Source organism: Ranitomeya imitator, chromosome 5, assembly GCF_032444005.1.
Source record: "Ranitomeya imitator isolate aRanImi1 chromosome 5, aRanImi1.pri, whole genome shotgun sequence".
In the NCBI taxonomy this organism is placed as follows: domain Eukaryota; kingdom Metazoa; phylum Chordata; class Amphibia; order Anura; family Dendrobatidae; genus Ranitomeya; species Ranitomeya imitator.
In genome coordinates, this window is record NC_091286.1 from 579310558 (window position 1) to 579324442 (window position 13885).

Sequence of the window (13885 nt, forward strand, 5' to 3'; positions counted from 1 at the left end):
CAGCAAAAAGGGGATGTGCGGCTGCCTAGACAGTGCAGCGCGGCCGCCGTCAGGTGAGTGGCCGCAGTAAAATTAAGCGCGCCTGCCAGAAGGGCCGCTGCGCCACTCGGGTACAGGAGCGGCCGCAGCAAAAAGGGGCTGTGCGGCTGCAGACGGTGCGGGGGAAGCAGCGTGGCCGCCATGCGAAGGGGCGGCCGCCGTATAAATCAGCGCGGCGGCCAGAAGGGCCTCCGCACCACTCGGGAACAGGAGCGGCCGCAGCAAAAAGGGTAGTGCGCCCAGACAGTGGGCCCCCAAAGGGCCGCCGCGCGAAGGAGAAACGACTTCTCCCATGCCACCCCGAGAAGGACCCAGAGGAAGGGGAGCAGGGATACTCACCTAAACATCCCATTTCGTCTGTTACTAACCTCAAACCGGTGAAGGTATCAGACGTCCAGGGAGCTGATGGACGTCCTCGTATCCTCCAACCGACAGGCTCTGGTGGGCGAGTGGGTGGGGGACGGAGCCAGGACCGGACTTCTGAGCATGCTTGTGTGCCAGGATCTTGGTCCTGCTCTATGAGGATACGGGGTGGCAGTACACGCCGTACTCATAGTCCGCTTGTGGGACTACAGGTGTGACTGCTCACCCTGTATCCCTTCCGAAAAACCTGAAAGAAAACGACGCACATTGAGGTAGATAAGGGTCTAATGAAAGACCCGTGTCCACCTCCTACTGACACTAAGCTAAACTGAAGATCCTACTTCCTGTCGGTGGGGTGTACACTGCAGAGGAGGAGCTAACTTTTTAATTTGCATAGTGTCAGCCTCCTAGTGGCAGCAGCATACACCCATGGTTCCTGTGTCCCCCAATGAAAGGCGATGGAGAAAATACGGTAGTGTACTCACATATATAGCACAGTCCCTTAGTATATAGTGTACTCACTTATTATGTATAACACTATCCTTAGTTTCAGTTTCCTCTTTTATCATGTATAACACCATCCCTTATTACATACCATCCTCTCTAGTTATATATGGTGCTGTCCCTTATTATATAGCTTCCTCTGCTGTTATGTACAGTAATGTATCTTACATAGTGTATTCTTGTTATTTTTGTTATTCTAAACTCCCTCGACTTCGTCTTCTCCCGGCTTTGCGCAGCAGACGATTTCACAAACTCACCTCTCTCGCTCACTGACAACAACCTTCTTTCATTCTCTATCAATAACTGCCATCCCGCTCAGGTCACCCCCACTTTCCACACTTATAGAAACACACAGGCCATTAACACCCAGAAACTTATGAAGAACCTGCAGTCTTCATTGGCCCCTATCTCGTCCATCTCATGTCCTGATACTGCACTGAAGCATTACAATTAAACCCTGCAAAGTGCCCTGGATGAAATTGCACCTCCTATACATAGCAACTTGGCATAGATGACAACCGTGGTACACACTGCAAACACGTTTCCTGCAGCGGTGCTCTAGGTGCGCCGAACGTCTGTGGAGAAAATCTAATCTACCCGAAGATTTCATCAATTATAAGTTCATGCTAAAGACATACAATTCTGCCCTTCACATCTCCAAACAAACCTATTTGAACACCCTCATCACCTCGCTGTCCAATAACCCTAAACGTCTCTGACACTTTTCATTCCCTACTCAACCCAAGAGTGCAGGCCCCAACCACAGATCTCCTCGCTGACGATCTGGCCAATTACTTCAAAGAAAAAATTGACCACGTCCGTCAGGAAATCATCTCCCAATCTCTTCATACCATGCACTGTCCTCCCTCCCCTACTGCATCTAGTTCACTCTCTGACTTTGAACCAGTCACAGAAGAAGAAGTAATCAGGTTCCTTGCATCTTCTCGCCCCCAACCACTTGCACCAGTGACCCCATTCCGTCACATCTCCTCCAGTCCCTTTCCCCGGCTGTCACCTCTCACCTAACAAAAATATTCAACCTCTCTCGCTCTTCCGGTATTTTTCCCTCATTTAAGCATGCCATCATACATCCATTACTTAAAAAACCACCCCTCGATCAAAACTGTGCCCCTAATTATAGACCTGTCTCTAATCTTCCCTTCATCTCTAAACTCCTCGAACGCCTGGTCTACTCGCGTCTTACCCGCTATCTCTCAGATAACTCTTCTCAATCCTCTACAATCTGGTTTCCGCTCTTTACACTCTACTGAAACTGCCCTCAGTAAAGACTCTAATGACATACTAACAGCTAAATCTAATGGTCACTACTCCATGCTAATTCTCTTGGATCTCTCCGCAGCATTCGATACTGTGGATCATCAGCTCTTCCTCACTATGCTACACTCCATCGGCCTCAAGGACACCGTTCTCTCCTGGTTCTCCTCCTATCTCTCTGACCGATCCTTCATTCTCGTCTGGACTATTTTAACTCTCTACTTATCGGCCTCCCTCTTACCAAACTCTCCCGGCTCCAATCTGTCCTGAATGCTGCTGCCAGGATTATATTCCTCACCAACCGTTACACCGATGTCTCTACCCTTTGCCAGTCATTACATTGGTTACTCATCCACTCCAGAATCTAGTACAAAACCATTACCCTCATCCACAAAGCACTCCATGGCTCAGCACCACCCTACATCTCCTCCCTGGTCTCAGTCTACCACTCTAACTGTGCTCTCCGTTCTGCTAATGACCTGAGGATGATGACATCCTCAATAATCAGAACCTCCCACTCCCGTCTCCAAGACTTTTCACGTGCTGCGCCAATTCTTTGGAATGCACTACCCAGGTTAATACGATTAATCCCCACAGTTTTAAGCGTGCCCTAAAAACGCATTTGTTCAGACTGGCCTACTGTCTCAACACATTAACCTAACTATCCCTGTGTGGCCCATTCAAAAAGAAAAAACAAAAACAAAACCATAATCAGGTTCCTCGCATCATGTTCTCATACACTTTATGCAGTTAATAGCCCTCTGTGTCTGTACTGCTACATACTTAGGCAGTTAACTGGTTCATGCAGCTTTACATGAACACCTGAGTCTTACACTATGATGGCTGGTCCGAACAATGAAAGCAATTGTTACCATCCACCTCTCGTGTCTCCCCTTTTCCTCATAGATTGTAAGCTTGTGAGCAGGGCCCTCATTCCTCTTGGTATCTATTTTGAACTGTGATACAAATCCCCTCTAAAATTTATAAAGCGCTGCGGAATATGTTGGCGCTACATAAATAAAATTGTTATTATTATTCACAGCGCCCTCGTTTATTACATAGTCCGCTCTCTTGTTAGATATAAAATGACTGCTGATGGAGGAGCCGGTGACCAGACTACACTCCATCATCTCCTCCACATATTATATATATAATCTGCCGCAATCACTCTGTACCTGGCTCCCCCTAACTCCTCCTCTCTAGGACTGCATTGCTCCCGGCTGAACTCTCTGGCTGGATTTGTATAAGGATGCCACGCTTCCTGGCTGACGTAGCTTTTCAGCCAGAGAGAGCAGTGTATGCTGGGCCCGGCCAGAGGTGGTTGCACATGTGAGGGCGGCTACCGGCTGTTGGAGGCAGAGCGTGAGGAGCTGAGGCTGTGTGGAGACGCAAGACTGAGCTGGGCCCGGCGGTGAATTTTTATTTTATTTTTGGGGGGAGTCAGACTTTTGCTATGGGCCCCATGATTTCTATGTACGCCCCTGGCTCAATGTGTTTATACCCGGCTACTGAAGCTTAGGTCATCAATATCGTGTGACCAGACAACTTAGAAATACAGGATCACATATGTTGACAACTCCAGCAATCTAGATGTGGTTGTCATACAGTTAATCTCCAACAACCACTCTCTACATTCATTGGGTGCAATAACCGAATTTTAGTGACATACCGGAGAACCAAAGAAGACATGCAGGAATCTTTTTAGTCGAATATCTCTGCTAACAGCATCTTTTTCACTCTTAGAAGTCAAGTAGAGAAGTAGTTGTTTCACAAAACCACTGTGCTGGATTTCAAAGGAAGAAACATCCGACTCTGAGACAATGCTCCGGATTTCTACAAGGCATTCAACGCCACCATCCACCTGGGAAAAGAAGAAAAAAATAATTCCTTCCATTTAGAGTAGTAAAAGAACAAAGTTATAACACCTGTATCTACACGATTTTGACCAGCTGGAAAATCACATCTGTCATGTGTCAGATCCCTGCTTTTGATGAGGGCTCACACGCTGAACCAGCATCTTTCCCAGCACGTAACGGCTGATCTAATCCTGACTGACCAGGACCTTTCATGTCCTCATTAATATAGTTCTGCGTAAAATGTGTGGCTGGCCACAGCATCCCCACAGAACAATGGTGATTTAGGACAAGCTACATATTAATTGACATAAAGCTGTCAGGTTTCATTTACAGAAGAGTTTGGTTTTGGTACCTGAAGGTTCAGCTGCTCTGTAGCATTGCAGAGTCTCTGAAGTACATTTAATGCAGGATTGCTGCCATCTATATTCTCGGAGCTGAAATATCGTTCCACAAACTTGTGCGCCTGCTCCTTGATCCATCCGCGAATTCGCTCTCTGTAAAGAATGTTGGGAGGAAAAAACCCAAAACAATTACCCAAATCCATCAAAGGAAATTTATAGAACTAAAAACACACTGGGCTTGGCACATCAATAACGCCGTTGTACACTCTGGCCTTGATGATATGTGCTGGAATCATGAGTAACAAAGGAGTAGTGTGCACCCATGCGTGCTCCTCGCCACAAATTCCACTCCAGTCCCTGTTAGAGTAAGATTTGTGGGGCAGCGAATACCACCTCTCGTCCTGAATTTGATAAGCAGCAGTCACTGAGCCCCCATCCTGCGCCCACTTTATTCGGAGTGTAGCATGAAAAGATCAATTTGCATAATTTTAGTGCAGCGATGCTGCAACTTTTCAAAGCCCAATGTATTTCCAGTCTGAGGACATCTTGCATCACATTACTGTGAAAGATTATTGTACCTGTTGTTTGAGATGGTATCCTTGGAAGCCGTTCTCGCCAAGCCACTAACTCCTGCCGTCCGTGCTGGCTCGATATTGTTGCTATTTGACTGTGTGCTCAATCTACCCCAGGTTTTTGGATTTAAGCTTGCCAGAAATGAGGATTTTGGGGACTGTGTGGCTGTTGGGCTTTTTGCTAAAATGATCAGAAGACACCATGAAAAGTTAGCTTCAGCGAATATTTAAACAATAAGGTTTAGTAAACTGCTTAAAAGTGAACCAGTCATGTTCCTTAAAGCTATTAACCTGCAGACATAGGGTTATTCTGAAGGTTAATATTCCGATGTTGTCAGCGGCGCACTGAAAATGCAATTACCGGGTGAAAATTAACGTTATTCCGCCCAGGAGCTGCCAGCTCCAAGTCATAGATATATGCCTAGAGTGGCGACAGTCACCGCTGGGTACACCGTGAACAGCGGCTGTAAACGCACCCCAGCACCTCATTCTGCACAGATATGATGTAGAGCAAGTCGCCATGTGTAGAGGGGCCGATCACTATACCGTGACTGAGGCTGCCCTGGCACTGAAAGCCGGCGGCTCCTGGCAGGAAGAACGTTCATTGCCTCTCGGTATCTGTACTTTCAGTCCGGTGATCAGACACTTAACGCTATTAACCTGCCGACTGGCTCTATATCTGCCAGTCACTAGCATTTGGGGACAGGGCAGGTTCCTATTACAGGGTTATTTTCTCCCATCTTCATGTTGCCAATGGGGCAGTGTGCTTCTGAAGATTGACAGTACAAGGCCTGCGGCACGACTCCGCTTTAGTTTGCATTCAGTATGGGAGGGCGCATAGTTCCCAGGCAGCTTTGCATCTACAGCATTGGAGGAGCACTGAACCGCCCAACTTCAGAGTAGAACTTGTAAAGATCTATTAGATAGGGCCTGCAAGCGTGCGCTCCTGACCTAGGAAGCCAGCCACAGCTAAAGGACTGGCGAGGAGGCAAGTAACAAGCAGTAAACAATACAATTAAAAATCCTTTCATTCTTGAGAATGGAGAAGATTTTTAACAAGAGGCAAGTTGCAAAGCACTTGGTGATATTTTTGATTCTACTTTTTAAAAGCGTAAAATTGCAAATTTACTTTTAGTTTAATTTAAAAAAAAAAAAAAGTAAAATAAATAATGCACCAAGACTGGCATTTTTAACAAAGATCCAAAATAAGCAGTACCTTGATTGTCTGCTTTGTCTTCATCCCTTGGCGGAGAGTATTTTGGCCTCCTTGGCCCACGTTTTGGCATCCTTTTCCTCTTCAAAACATCACTGAGACGACTACAGCACAAAACAGAATAATAGATTACTAGACATACAATGAAAGCCACAGTTCTCTAACCATTTTCATTGACTGCCATACATGCCATGGAATAAAATACTGCTCCTCTCCATGCTATAAACCATTTGTACAGACATTTTACACATTGCATCTTAACTTTCTCACCCTTGTGGGCTAAGGTCTAAGGAGTCATCTCTGTGCTGCAGGCTTGGAGAGCCGAGGTCCGCTGCTGCATTTCCAGATGCAGTGCCAGTTCCAGTGTTGATAGTTGCTGCACTTGCAAGGGATCCAGACCCATTGGTGCAGACCTTTGGTAGACTTGTTAAAAGGGTTTCTGACTCAGCCAAGTTCTTTACTTGATGCATGACACCTTGGAGTAGATGGAAAGAAAGCTTAATACACCAATATGAAAATAAAAAAGGGGGAAAGAAAGCTATACACAAAATGCTGACAAGCTGAAATGTGTTCATATAGCAAAGTTTATTTGTCGTCTGACCTAGCTGACATGTGAAATTACACAATCAAACCATAATAAGTTCCAATGAAGCAAAATTACCTTCTCTCCTAAAGTACACGCTGAATATATCTGGCAATTTTTGCATCAATATCTCAGCCATCTGAAGAGCTCCGACCACTATTTTGAGGTCCTGACTTGACAACATGGATGCAATGTGACTAGAGTAAAAAGGAGAGTAGTCAAACAAAATTTAGCGATAGACAGATTTCCAAGCAAGAAATACATGTTCAAATATCTAATAAAATGATAAAGTTGCATTATGAAATTTATTTTTTTTAAGCACCCGCTTAAAAAGGAAATCTGACCAGATGAGAACCCATGAGTACTGCATGATGTACAAGAAGAGATCAGATTCCAGTGATGTGTCACTTATTTCACTAAACAGCCTCGCCCACACCATTGATTGGCAGCTTTATGCCTATACACAGTGCACACAGAAAGCTGCCAAGTAGACTTATGCTGATAGGATTTTATAAAAATTACAGCAATTAGCCCAGTAAAGGTACCGTCACACTAAGCGACGCTGCAGCGATACCGACAACGATGTCGATCGCTGTTTGGTCGCTGGAGAGCTGTCACACAGACAGCTCTCCAGCGACCAACGATGCCGAAGTCCCCTGGTAACCAGGGTAAACATCGGGTTACTAAGCGCAGGGCCGCGCTTAGTAACCCGATGTTTACCCTGGTTACCAGTGTAAATGTAAAAAAACAAACACTACATACTTACCTACCCGGTGACTGGTCATGTCCCTCGCCTTCAGCTTCCCGCACTGACTGAGCGCCGGCCGTAAAGTACAGCGGTGACGTCACCGCTGTGCTGTGCTTTACGGCTGGCCGGCGCTCGCCAGTCAGTGCGGGAAGCTGACGGCGAAGGACGTGACCAGACACAGGAATGTAAGTATGTAGTGTTTGTTTTTTTACGTTTACAACGGTAACCAGGGTAAACATCCGGTTACTAAGCGCAGCCCTGCGCTTAGTAACCCGATATTTACCCTGGTTACCAGTGAAGAAATCGCTGAATCGGCATCACACACGCAGATTCAGCGATGTCAGCGGGAGATCCAGCGACAAAATAAAGTGCTGGACTTTCCCCAGCGACCAACGATCTCCCAGCAGGGGCCTGATCGTTGGTCGCTGTCACACAACGATTTCGTTAACGATATCGTTGCTACGTCACAAAGCAACGATATCGTTAACGATATCGTTATGTGTGACGGTACCTTAAGCAACACATTGCTGGAATCAGGGTGTCTGTCTCCACACCATGCTGCTCTCCGATTAGAGATGAAAAAAACCTGGTGACAGATTCCTCATAAAGATAAGCATAAATAACCATGAAATTTGGCCTATTCATGATTGATGATCCAAGTAAACAAAACCACTGGTTGGGTGCCTAGGTATCCATCCGCCACGTGCTTTGCAGGTGGACAAATGTGGAGGGGGTAATCAGGGGGATGGAGCCAAATGTCATTGGCCATCGAATTAAATCCAGAAACAATATGAACTCACACTTAAGGGTATGTTCACACGTTCCTGATTTCCCTCCTTTTTTTTTCAGGACTGAAACCGCAGCTCTTTGCAGAAAACGCAGGTCCTTTTTTTGGTGCTTTTTTGGTGCGTTTTTTATGCAGTTTTCTATGCAGAGTCTGTGTGTTTTCTAGGAAGTTTTTTAGGGTTAAAATGGCTGAAAATACCCTAACCCTACCCCTACCCCTATTCTAACCTTAGTGGAAAAAAAAAACAAAACAATTCTTAATTTTTTTATTGTCCCTACCTATGGGGGTGACAAAGGCGGGGGGGGGGGGGGGGGGGGGGGCGTCATTTACTATTTTTTTTATTTTGATCACTGAGATATAACCTATCTCAGTGATCAAAATGCACTTTGGAATGCATGCGCCCGCCATTTTGCAAGATGGCGGCGCCCAGGGAGAAGGCGGCCGGACGGACACCGGGAGGCCGGGTAAGTATAAGGGGGGGAGATTAGGGCACGGGGGGGGGAGGGGGGGTTGATATCGGAGCACGGGGGGGGGGGGGGGGGGGGGAGAGGGGGGGTATCGGAGCATGGGGGGGGGCATCGGAGCATGGGGGGGTGGGATCGGGGCAGTCACACTCCGTCCACGCACTTCCGCCCGCTTCCCCGCACTTCCTGCTGCAGCGGTTCGGCACCACAAACCGCAATAAAACCCGCAGACATATTTTTGACCTGCGGGTTTTACTGCGGGTTTGACCTCACAATGGAGGTCTATGGGTGCAGAACCGCTGCGGCTCCGAAAAAAGAAGTGACATAGTACTTCTTTTTTACCGCGGCTATTCAGCGCGGCTTTTTTTCCCCGATTCCCGCATCATGTGCACAGTGGTTCCTGTTTTCCATAGGGTACATTGTACTGTGCCCTGCATGGAAAACAGCTGCGGAACCGCAGCGGCAAAAACGCTGCGGTTCCGCAGAAAAAAACGCACTGTGTGAACATGGCCTAAAGCATTTTTAGAGGCTAAAAAAAAAAAAAAAAAAAAAAAAAAAAGATACCTGGACACAGCATGGTTTCTTAAAACATCTTTTAGGAGCTCAGCATCAGCAAAATAAATTATCCTAAGGATTGCTCTAAGGCACTTGTGTCTGACGGCGGGTCCCGCCGAAGAGCTATACACTTCATAAAGCACTCCAAACAAGGTCTTAATAAAAGACTTCGCCAGCTCAGGGTCCTCTTTCATCAACTGCGCCCTGGCATCATCTCTTTTTAGCTCAGAATGACCACCTAGGATTACAAAGGGGAAAAAGTCAAAAATGGACTGACAAAAAGGTAAAACTGTGTTCAGAACCCCCACATGGTTGAATATATATATTAAAAAAGAGAAAAAAGTTTGGACTCAGATAATTTCATATAAAATCACAAAGATGAGCAGCAGAAATCTCTGGGGGGGGAGTGGACGACACAGAATTTAGACCATTTCGTACACAGTCCCCCCACTCCTCCTGAGGTCACACACAGAGGGCGGTTTTTTCACAGATGGTAAAAAAAAACACAATGGGGTGCTTTTCACCAGTGTTTTGGATTACATTTTCAGCAGAGTATCTGTTTCTGCAATCAGTGTTTATTCTGAGATTCTCTTTAAAAAAAATAAAATTTAAATATGTATTTTTTAAAAATTGTAGTAAATAGGAAAACAATGTGGACAGATGGCATTCGTGTGAGGTTTGAGTCCATTCATAGACTTTCATTGATGGCTTCGCACTCAAGAGTGATCAAAAATGGAAATATTTTTGTGATTCTTCTGGGAACACCCATTCCACAAAAAACACAGACACATATGAATAGCGTCAAACTAGAACGAGTATGTGCAATATGCAAAAAATCCCTGACAATATACAAGGGTTTCATGTACGTCTTATTGCAGCCTTCAATGCATACATTGTGGGCTAAATATTTTTGCTATTTTTCATAAAAATAGCTGCACTTTTTTGTCTAAATTGCTGACTGCTGAATGAATTTACTGAGAATTCGTCTGTCCGCTCCATGCGCGGCGAGAGGAGGTAGCGAAGGGTCTGAGCACACGTTGCGATTTCTTAGACTACCTACTGGGCTCTATGACCTAAATTTGCACAAAATATTTTTCCTCCCGCAATGCCTAGTTTACAAAATCTAAGTAAGGCATGTTTTACACTGCCTCTGGGCTAGTACAGGGAAAGCTGAAGAAAGACTTTTATCGTGTGACATATTCCTTTTTTTAAAAAACAAAAGACCCCACACTATGGGTCTGATCCAGCAAGAGTGTTGAAAAGATGGGCTGGAGTGGCGTGCGTCTCGCCACAAATCCTAATCCAGTCAGGGCTGCCAACTTGACTTTTATTCTTTCTGGACAACTTATCAAAAAAAAAAAAAATTTGAACATTTTTTTTATGGCAACATTGGAAAACCACAATAAAATCATGATAAGTGATACATGACTACAGCCCATAATTCTGATATGAAGCTGCATTTACTATAGACTGTAAAATAATAATTACAGTCAAAATCTGAAGAAGTTTCTTACTTTTAGAAAAAAAAAAAAAAAAAAAAAACAGGGATGCATTAGATTTTTTTGTGTTTATGGACAGAAAAAAAAAGTGCCCTATTTTTTTTTATTATTATTTTTTTTTTTTTTTTTTTTTTTTTTACAGACGGTCATGCAATTTCTGGATGGTTGGCAGCACTGACTCCAGTCCTTGCTGGAGTAAAAGTTGTGGCATGGGGAACGCTACCACTAGTCATAACTTTGACAAGTGGAAGTTTTAATGCCCCCTTTCAGCCCACTTTGCTAAACCTGGATGAAAATGGAGTGAGAAAGCCAAAAGTCGCTAATTTTGAGTGCAGCCACCAGTTACGCAAATATTATGTGAATTTTCAAAGCTTTGCACATCACAATACTGATTGAACAAACCATAAACCACCCTCTTGAAAACGCAAACAGTCAAATCAAATTATTGAAAATACAAAACCAGAAAAATAAAATGACTAAATAATTCAACACTTGACATTTGTGGTATACAAAGTGTAACTAATGAAAACCTGTGTGTAACTAAAAAGAGAAAAGAGCAGGCGTACCCAACTCCATCACACAGACAAACCTCAACGAGCCCATGAGCCACGGAATGGGGTACTTACTAGTGTTAGCATTGGCTAAAGGGTTAGGTTTTCTCTGAATGGCGCGTGCAGTTCCGGTATCCTCGTTGATTTGCTGCATAGAATTAAAATCAATAGTATAAACACGCCCCAGTGTAGACAAACTTATTTCATCCTCACCAACCTGATGGGCTGCCTGAGAACACAGATATAAAACAGAGAGATAATCCTTGAATAGAAAACACATAACTTCATCACGCACAATGCGACCGTGTTTTGTCTTCTCGAGGTGATCAAAAGGTCTTCATATTACTATGGCGCAAAAAGGGGTCTGCAGTTAAAGGAGTTTTGTATTATTTGACACCCCCCTGTTTAACCAATTCAGGGTCTCAAAAAAAAAAAAAAAATAAAGAGTTGGCATTGTCCCTTCAAGAGCTATGAATCATGACTCCAATATTCATCTCATCTGTAGCTCCGACCTGCTGCCTAATAATTATTGATATGGCGGCAGCATTTTCGTAAGATCAATGTCTTGCCATCTCCTGAGCACTTGGCTATTCAAAGGGTATACTTTACATGGCTGAAGATTGACGACTGGTAACAGATAAACATCACATTCTCTCTAGGAGAGATTGCAAAATGAAACAAATAATGACAAATTAGTCTTCAAGAAGTTTTTTTTTGTAAGAGCAAAAATCAGTAAAAACAAAAATTGAAGTGCAAGTAGCGATGGGATTAGATAGTAGTGTTATATCACGCCTGTAACTAATATCTCTGGACACCCCCCTAAAGAGGACAAAACATGGTCTATTGTTATTTATGCTGCTGAACACACACAGTCATGCAGAAACATGGCGGCATTCAGAGGAGTGGTGTAGAGTCACTCACACAGGCATTTACCCAGGAAAAGGCATTGCTGAGGATTTATGGCACACAAGCCACTGCTGAAAGTGTCACAGAGGGAACAAGTCAGGACTCCGACTACAGAAACTAGTGGTATTATTACTGTATAGGTCCTAGTGCAACAACAGAAGACACGCCTGTAATAATCTGACGTGCCAGCACCGAGGAATCAAGTGTGCCAACGGGCACACCTTCAGTATTCTACATCAGTATTTGGGGGTCAATTTTATTACACTTACAAGTGGATACAGGAAAGGGAGAAGGGAAAAGAAGAGAGGTAAGTTTCTCTGTAAATGAAGTGAATGAGGGATGAAGTATGAGAGGAGGGGGAAGAGGAAAGGGGGGAACTTCCAAATGTAGATCTTACATTGGTACAATGACGAAATGTGTACGTCACATTGGTCAAAAATCAATAGATCAGGAAAATTACATTGAGCTAACAAAATAACAAACAATAACATTCTTAACCCCTTCGTGACAGAGCCAATTTGGTACTTAATGACCGGGCCAATTTTTACAATTCTGACCACTGTCCCTTTATGAGGTTATAACTCTGGAACGCTTCAACGGATCCCGGTGATTCGGAGACTGTTTTTTCGTGACATATTGTACTTCATGTTAGTGGTAACATTTCTTCGATATTACTTGTGATTATTTATGAAAAAAATGGAAATATGATGAAAATTTTTAAAATGTAGCAATTTTCAAACTTTGAATTTTTATGCCCTTAACCCCTTTACCCCCAAGGGTGGTTTGCACGTTAATAACCGGGCCAATTTTTACAATTCTGACCACTGTCCCTTTATGAGGTTATAACTCTGGAACGATTCAACGGATCCCAGTGATTCTGACATTGTTTTCTCGTTACATATTGTACTTCATGATAGTGGTAAAATTTCTTTGATATTACCTGCGTTTATTTGTGAAAAAAACGGAAATTTGGCAAAAATGTTGAAAATTTTGCTATTTTCCAACTTTGAATTTTTATGCAATTAAATCAAAGAGATATGTCACACAAAATACTTAAGTAACATTTCCCACATGTCTACTTTACATCAGCACAATTCTGGAATGTTTAAATAAAAATGAACATTTAACTTTTTTTCACAAAAAAATTTATTCAGCTCCAATTTGTTTTATTTTACCAAGGGTAACAGGAGAAAATGGACCCCAAAAATTGTTGTACAATTTGTCCTGAGTACGCCGATAACCCATATGTGGGGGTAAACCACTGTTTGGGCGCATGACTGAGCTCGGAAGGGAAGGAGCGCCATTTGGAATGCAGACTTAGATGGAATGGTCTGCAGGCGTCACATTGCGTTTGCAGAGCCCCTAATGTACTTAAACAGTAGAAACCCCCCACAAGTGACCCCATATTGGAAACTAGACCCCCCAAGGAACTTATCTAGATGTGTTGTGAGAACTTTGAGCCCCCAAGTGTTTCACTACAGTTTATAACGCAGAGCCGTGAAAATAAAAAATCTTTTTTTTTCCCACAAAAATTATTTTTTAGCCCCCAGTTTTGTATTTTCCCAAGGGTAACAGGAGAAATTGGACCCCAAAAGTTGTTGTCCAATTTGTCCTGAGTATGCTGACACC

General features: G+C 43.9%; 1 protein-coding gene across 10 annotated transcripts in view; it reads right to left on the reverse strand.

The window, feature by feature from the left end:
- Positions 1 to 13885, reverse strand: part of TRIP12 (thyroid hormone receptor interactor 12) — a 178332-nt gene that overhangs the window by 25142 nt on the left and 139305 nt on the right. For 7 of the 10 annotated variants that reach the window (XM_069727855.1, XM_069727851.1, XM_069727854.1 and 4 more), the window contains 8 exons: positions 11426 to 11579; positions 9310 to 9538; positions 6825 to 6943; positions 6434 to 6638; positions 6167 to 6267; positions 4957 to 5131; positions 4390 to 4531; positions 3851 to 4042 (listed from right to left, as the gene is read on the reverse strand). In XM_069727855.1, the coding sequence (XP_069583956.1) occupies positions 3851 to 4042; positions 4390 to 4531; positions 4957 to 5131; positions 6167 to 6267; positions 6434 to 6638; positions 6825 to 6943; positions 9310 to 9538; positions 11426 to 11579 (1317 nt within the window). The remainder of the gene's footprint in view (positions 1 to 3850; positions 4043 to 4389; positions 4532 to 4956; positions 5132 to 6166; positions 6268 to 6433; positions 6639 to 6824; positions 6944 to 9309; positions 9539 to 11425; positions 11580 to 13885) is intronic. The other 3 variants (XM_069727857.1, XM_069727860.1, XM_069727856.1) reach the window with 1 other exon arrangement.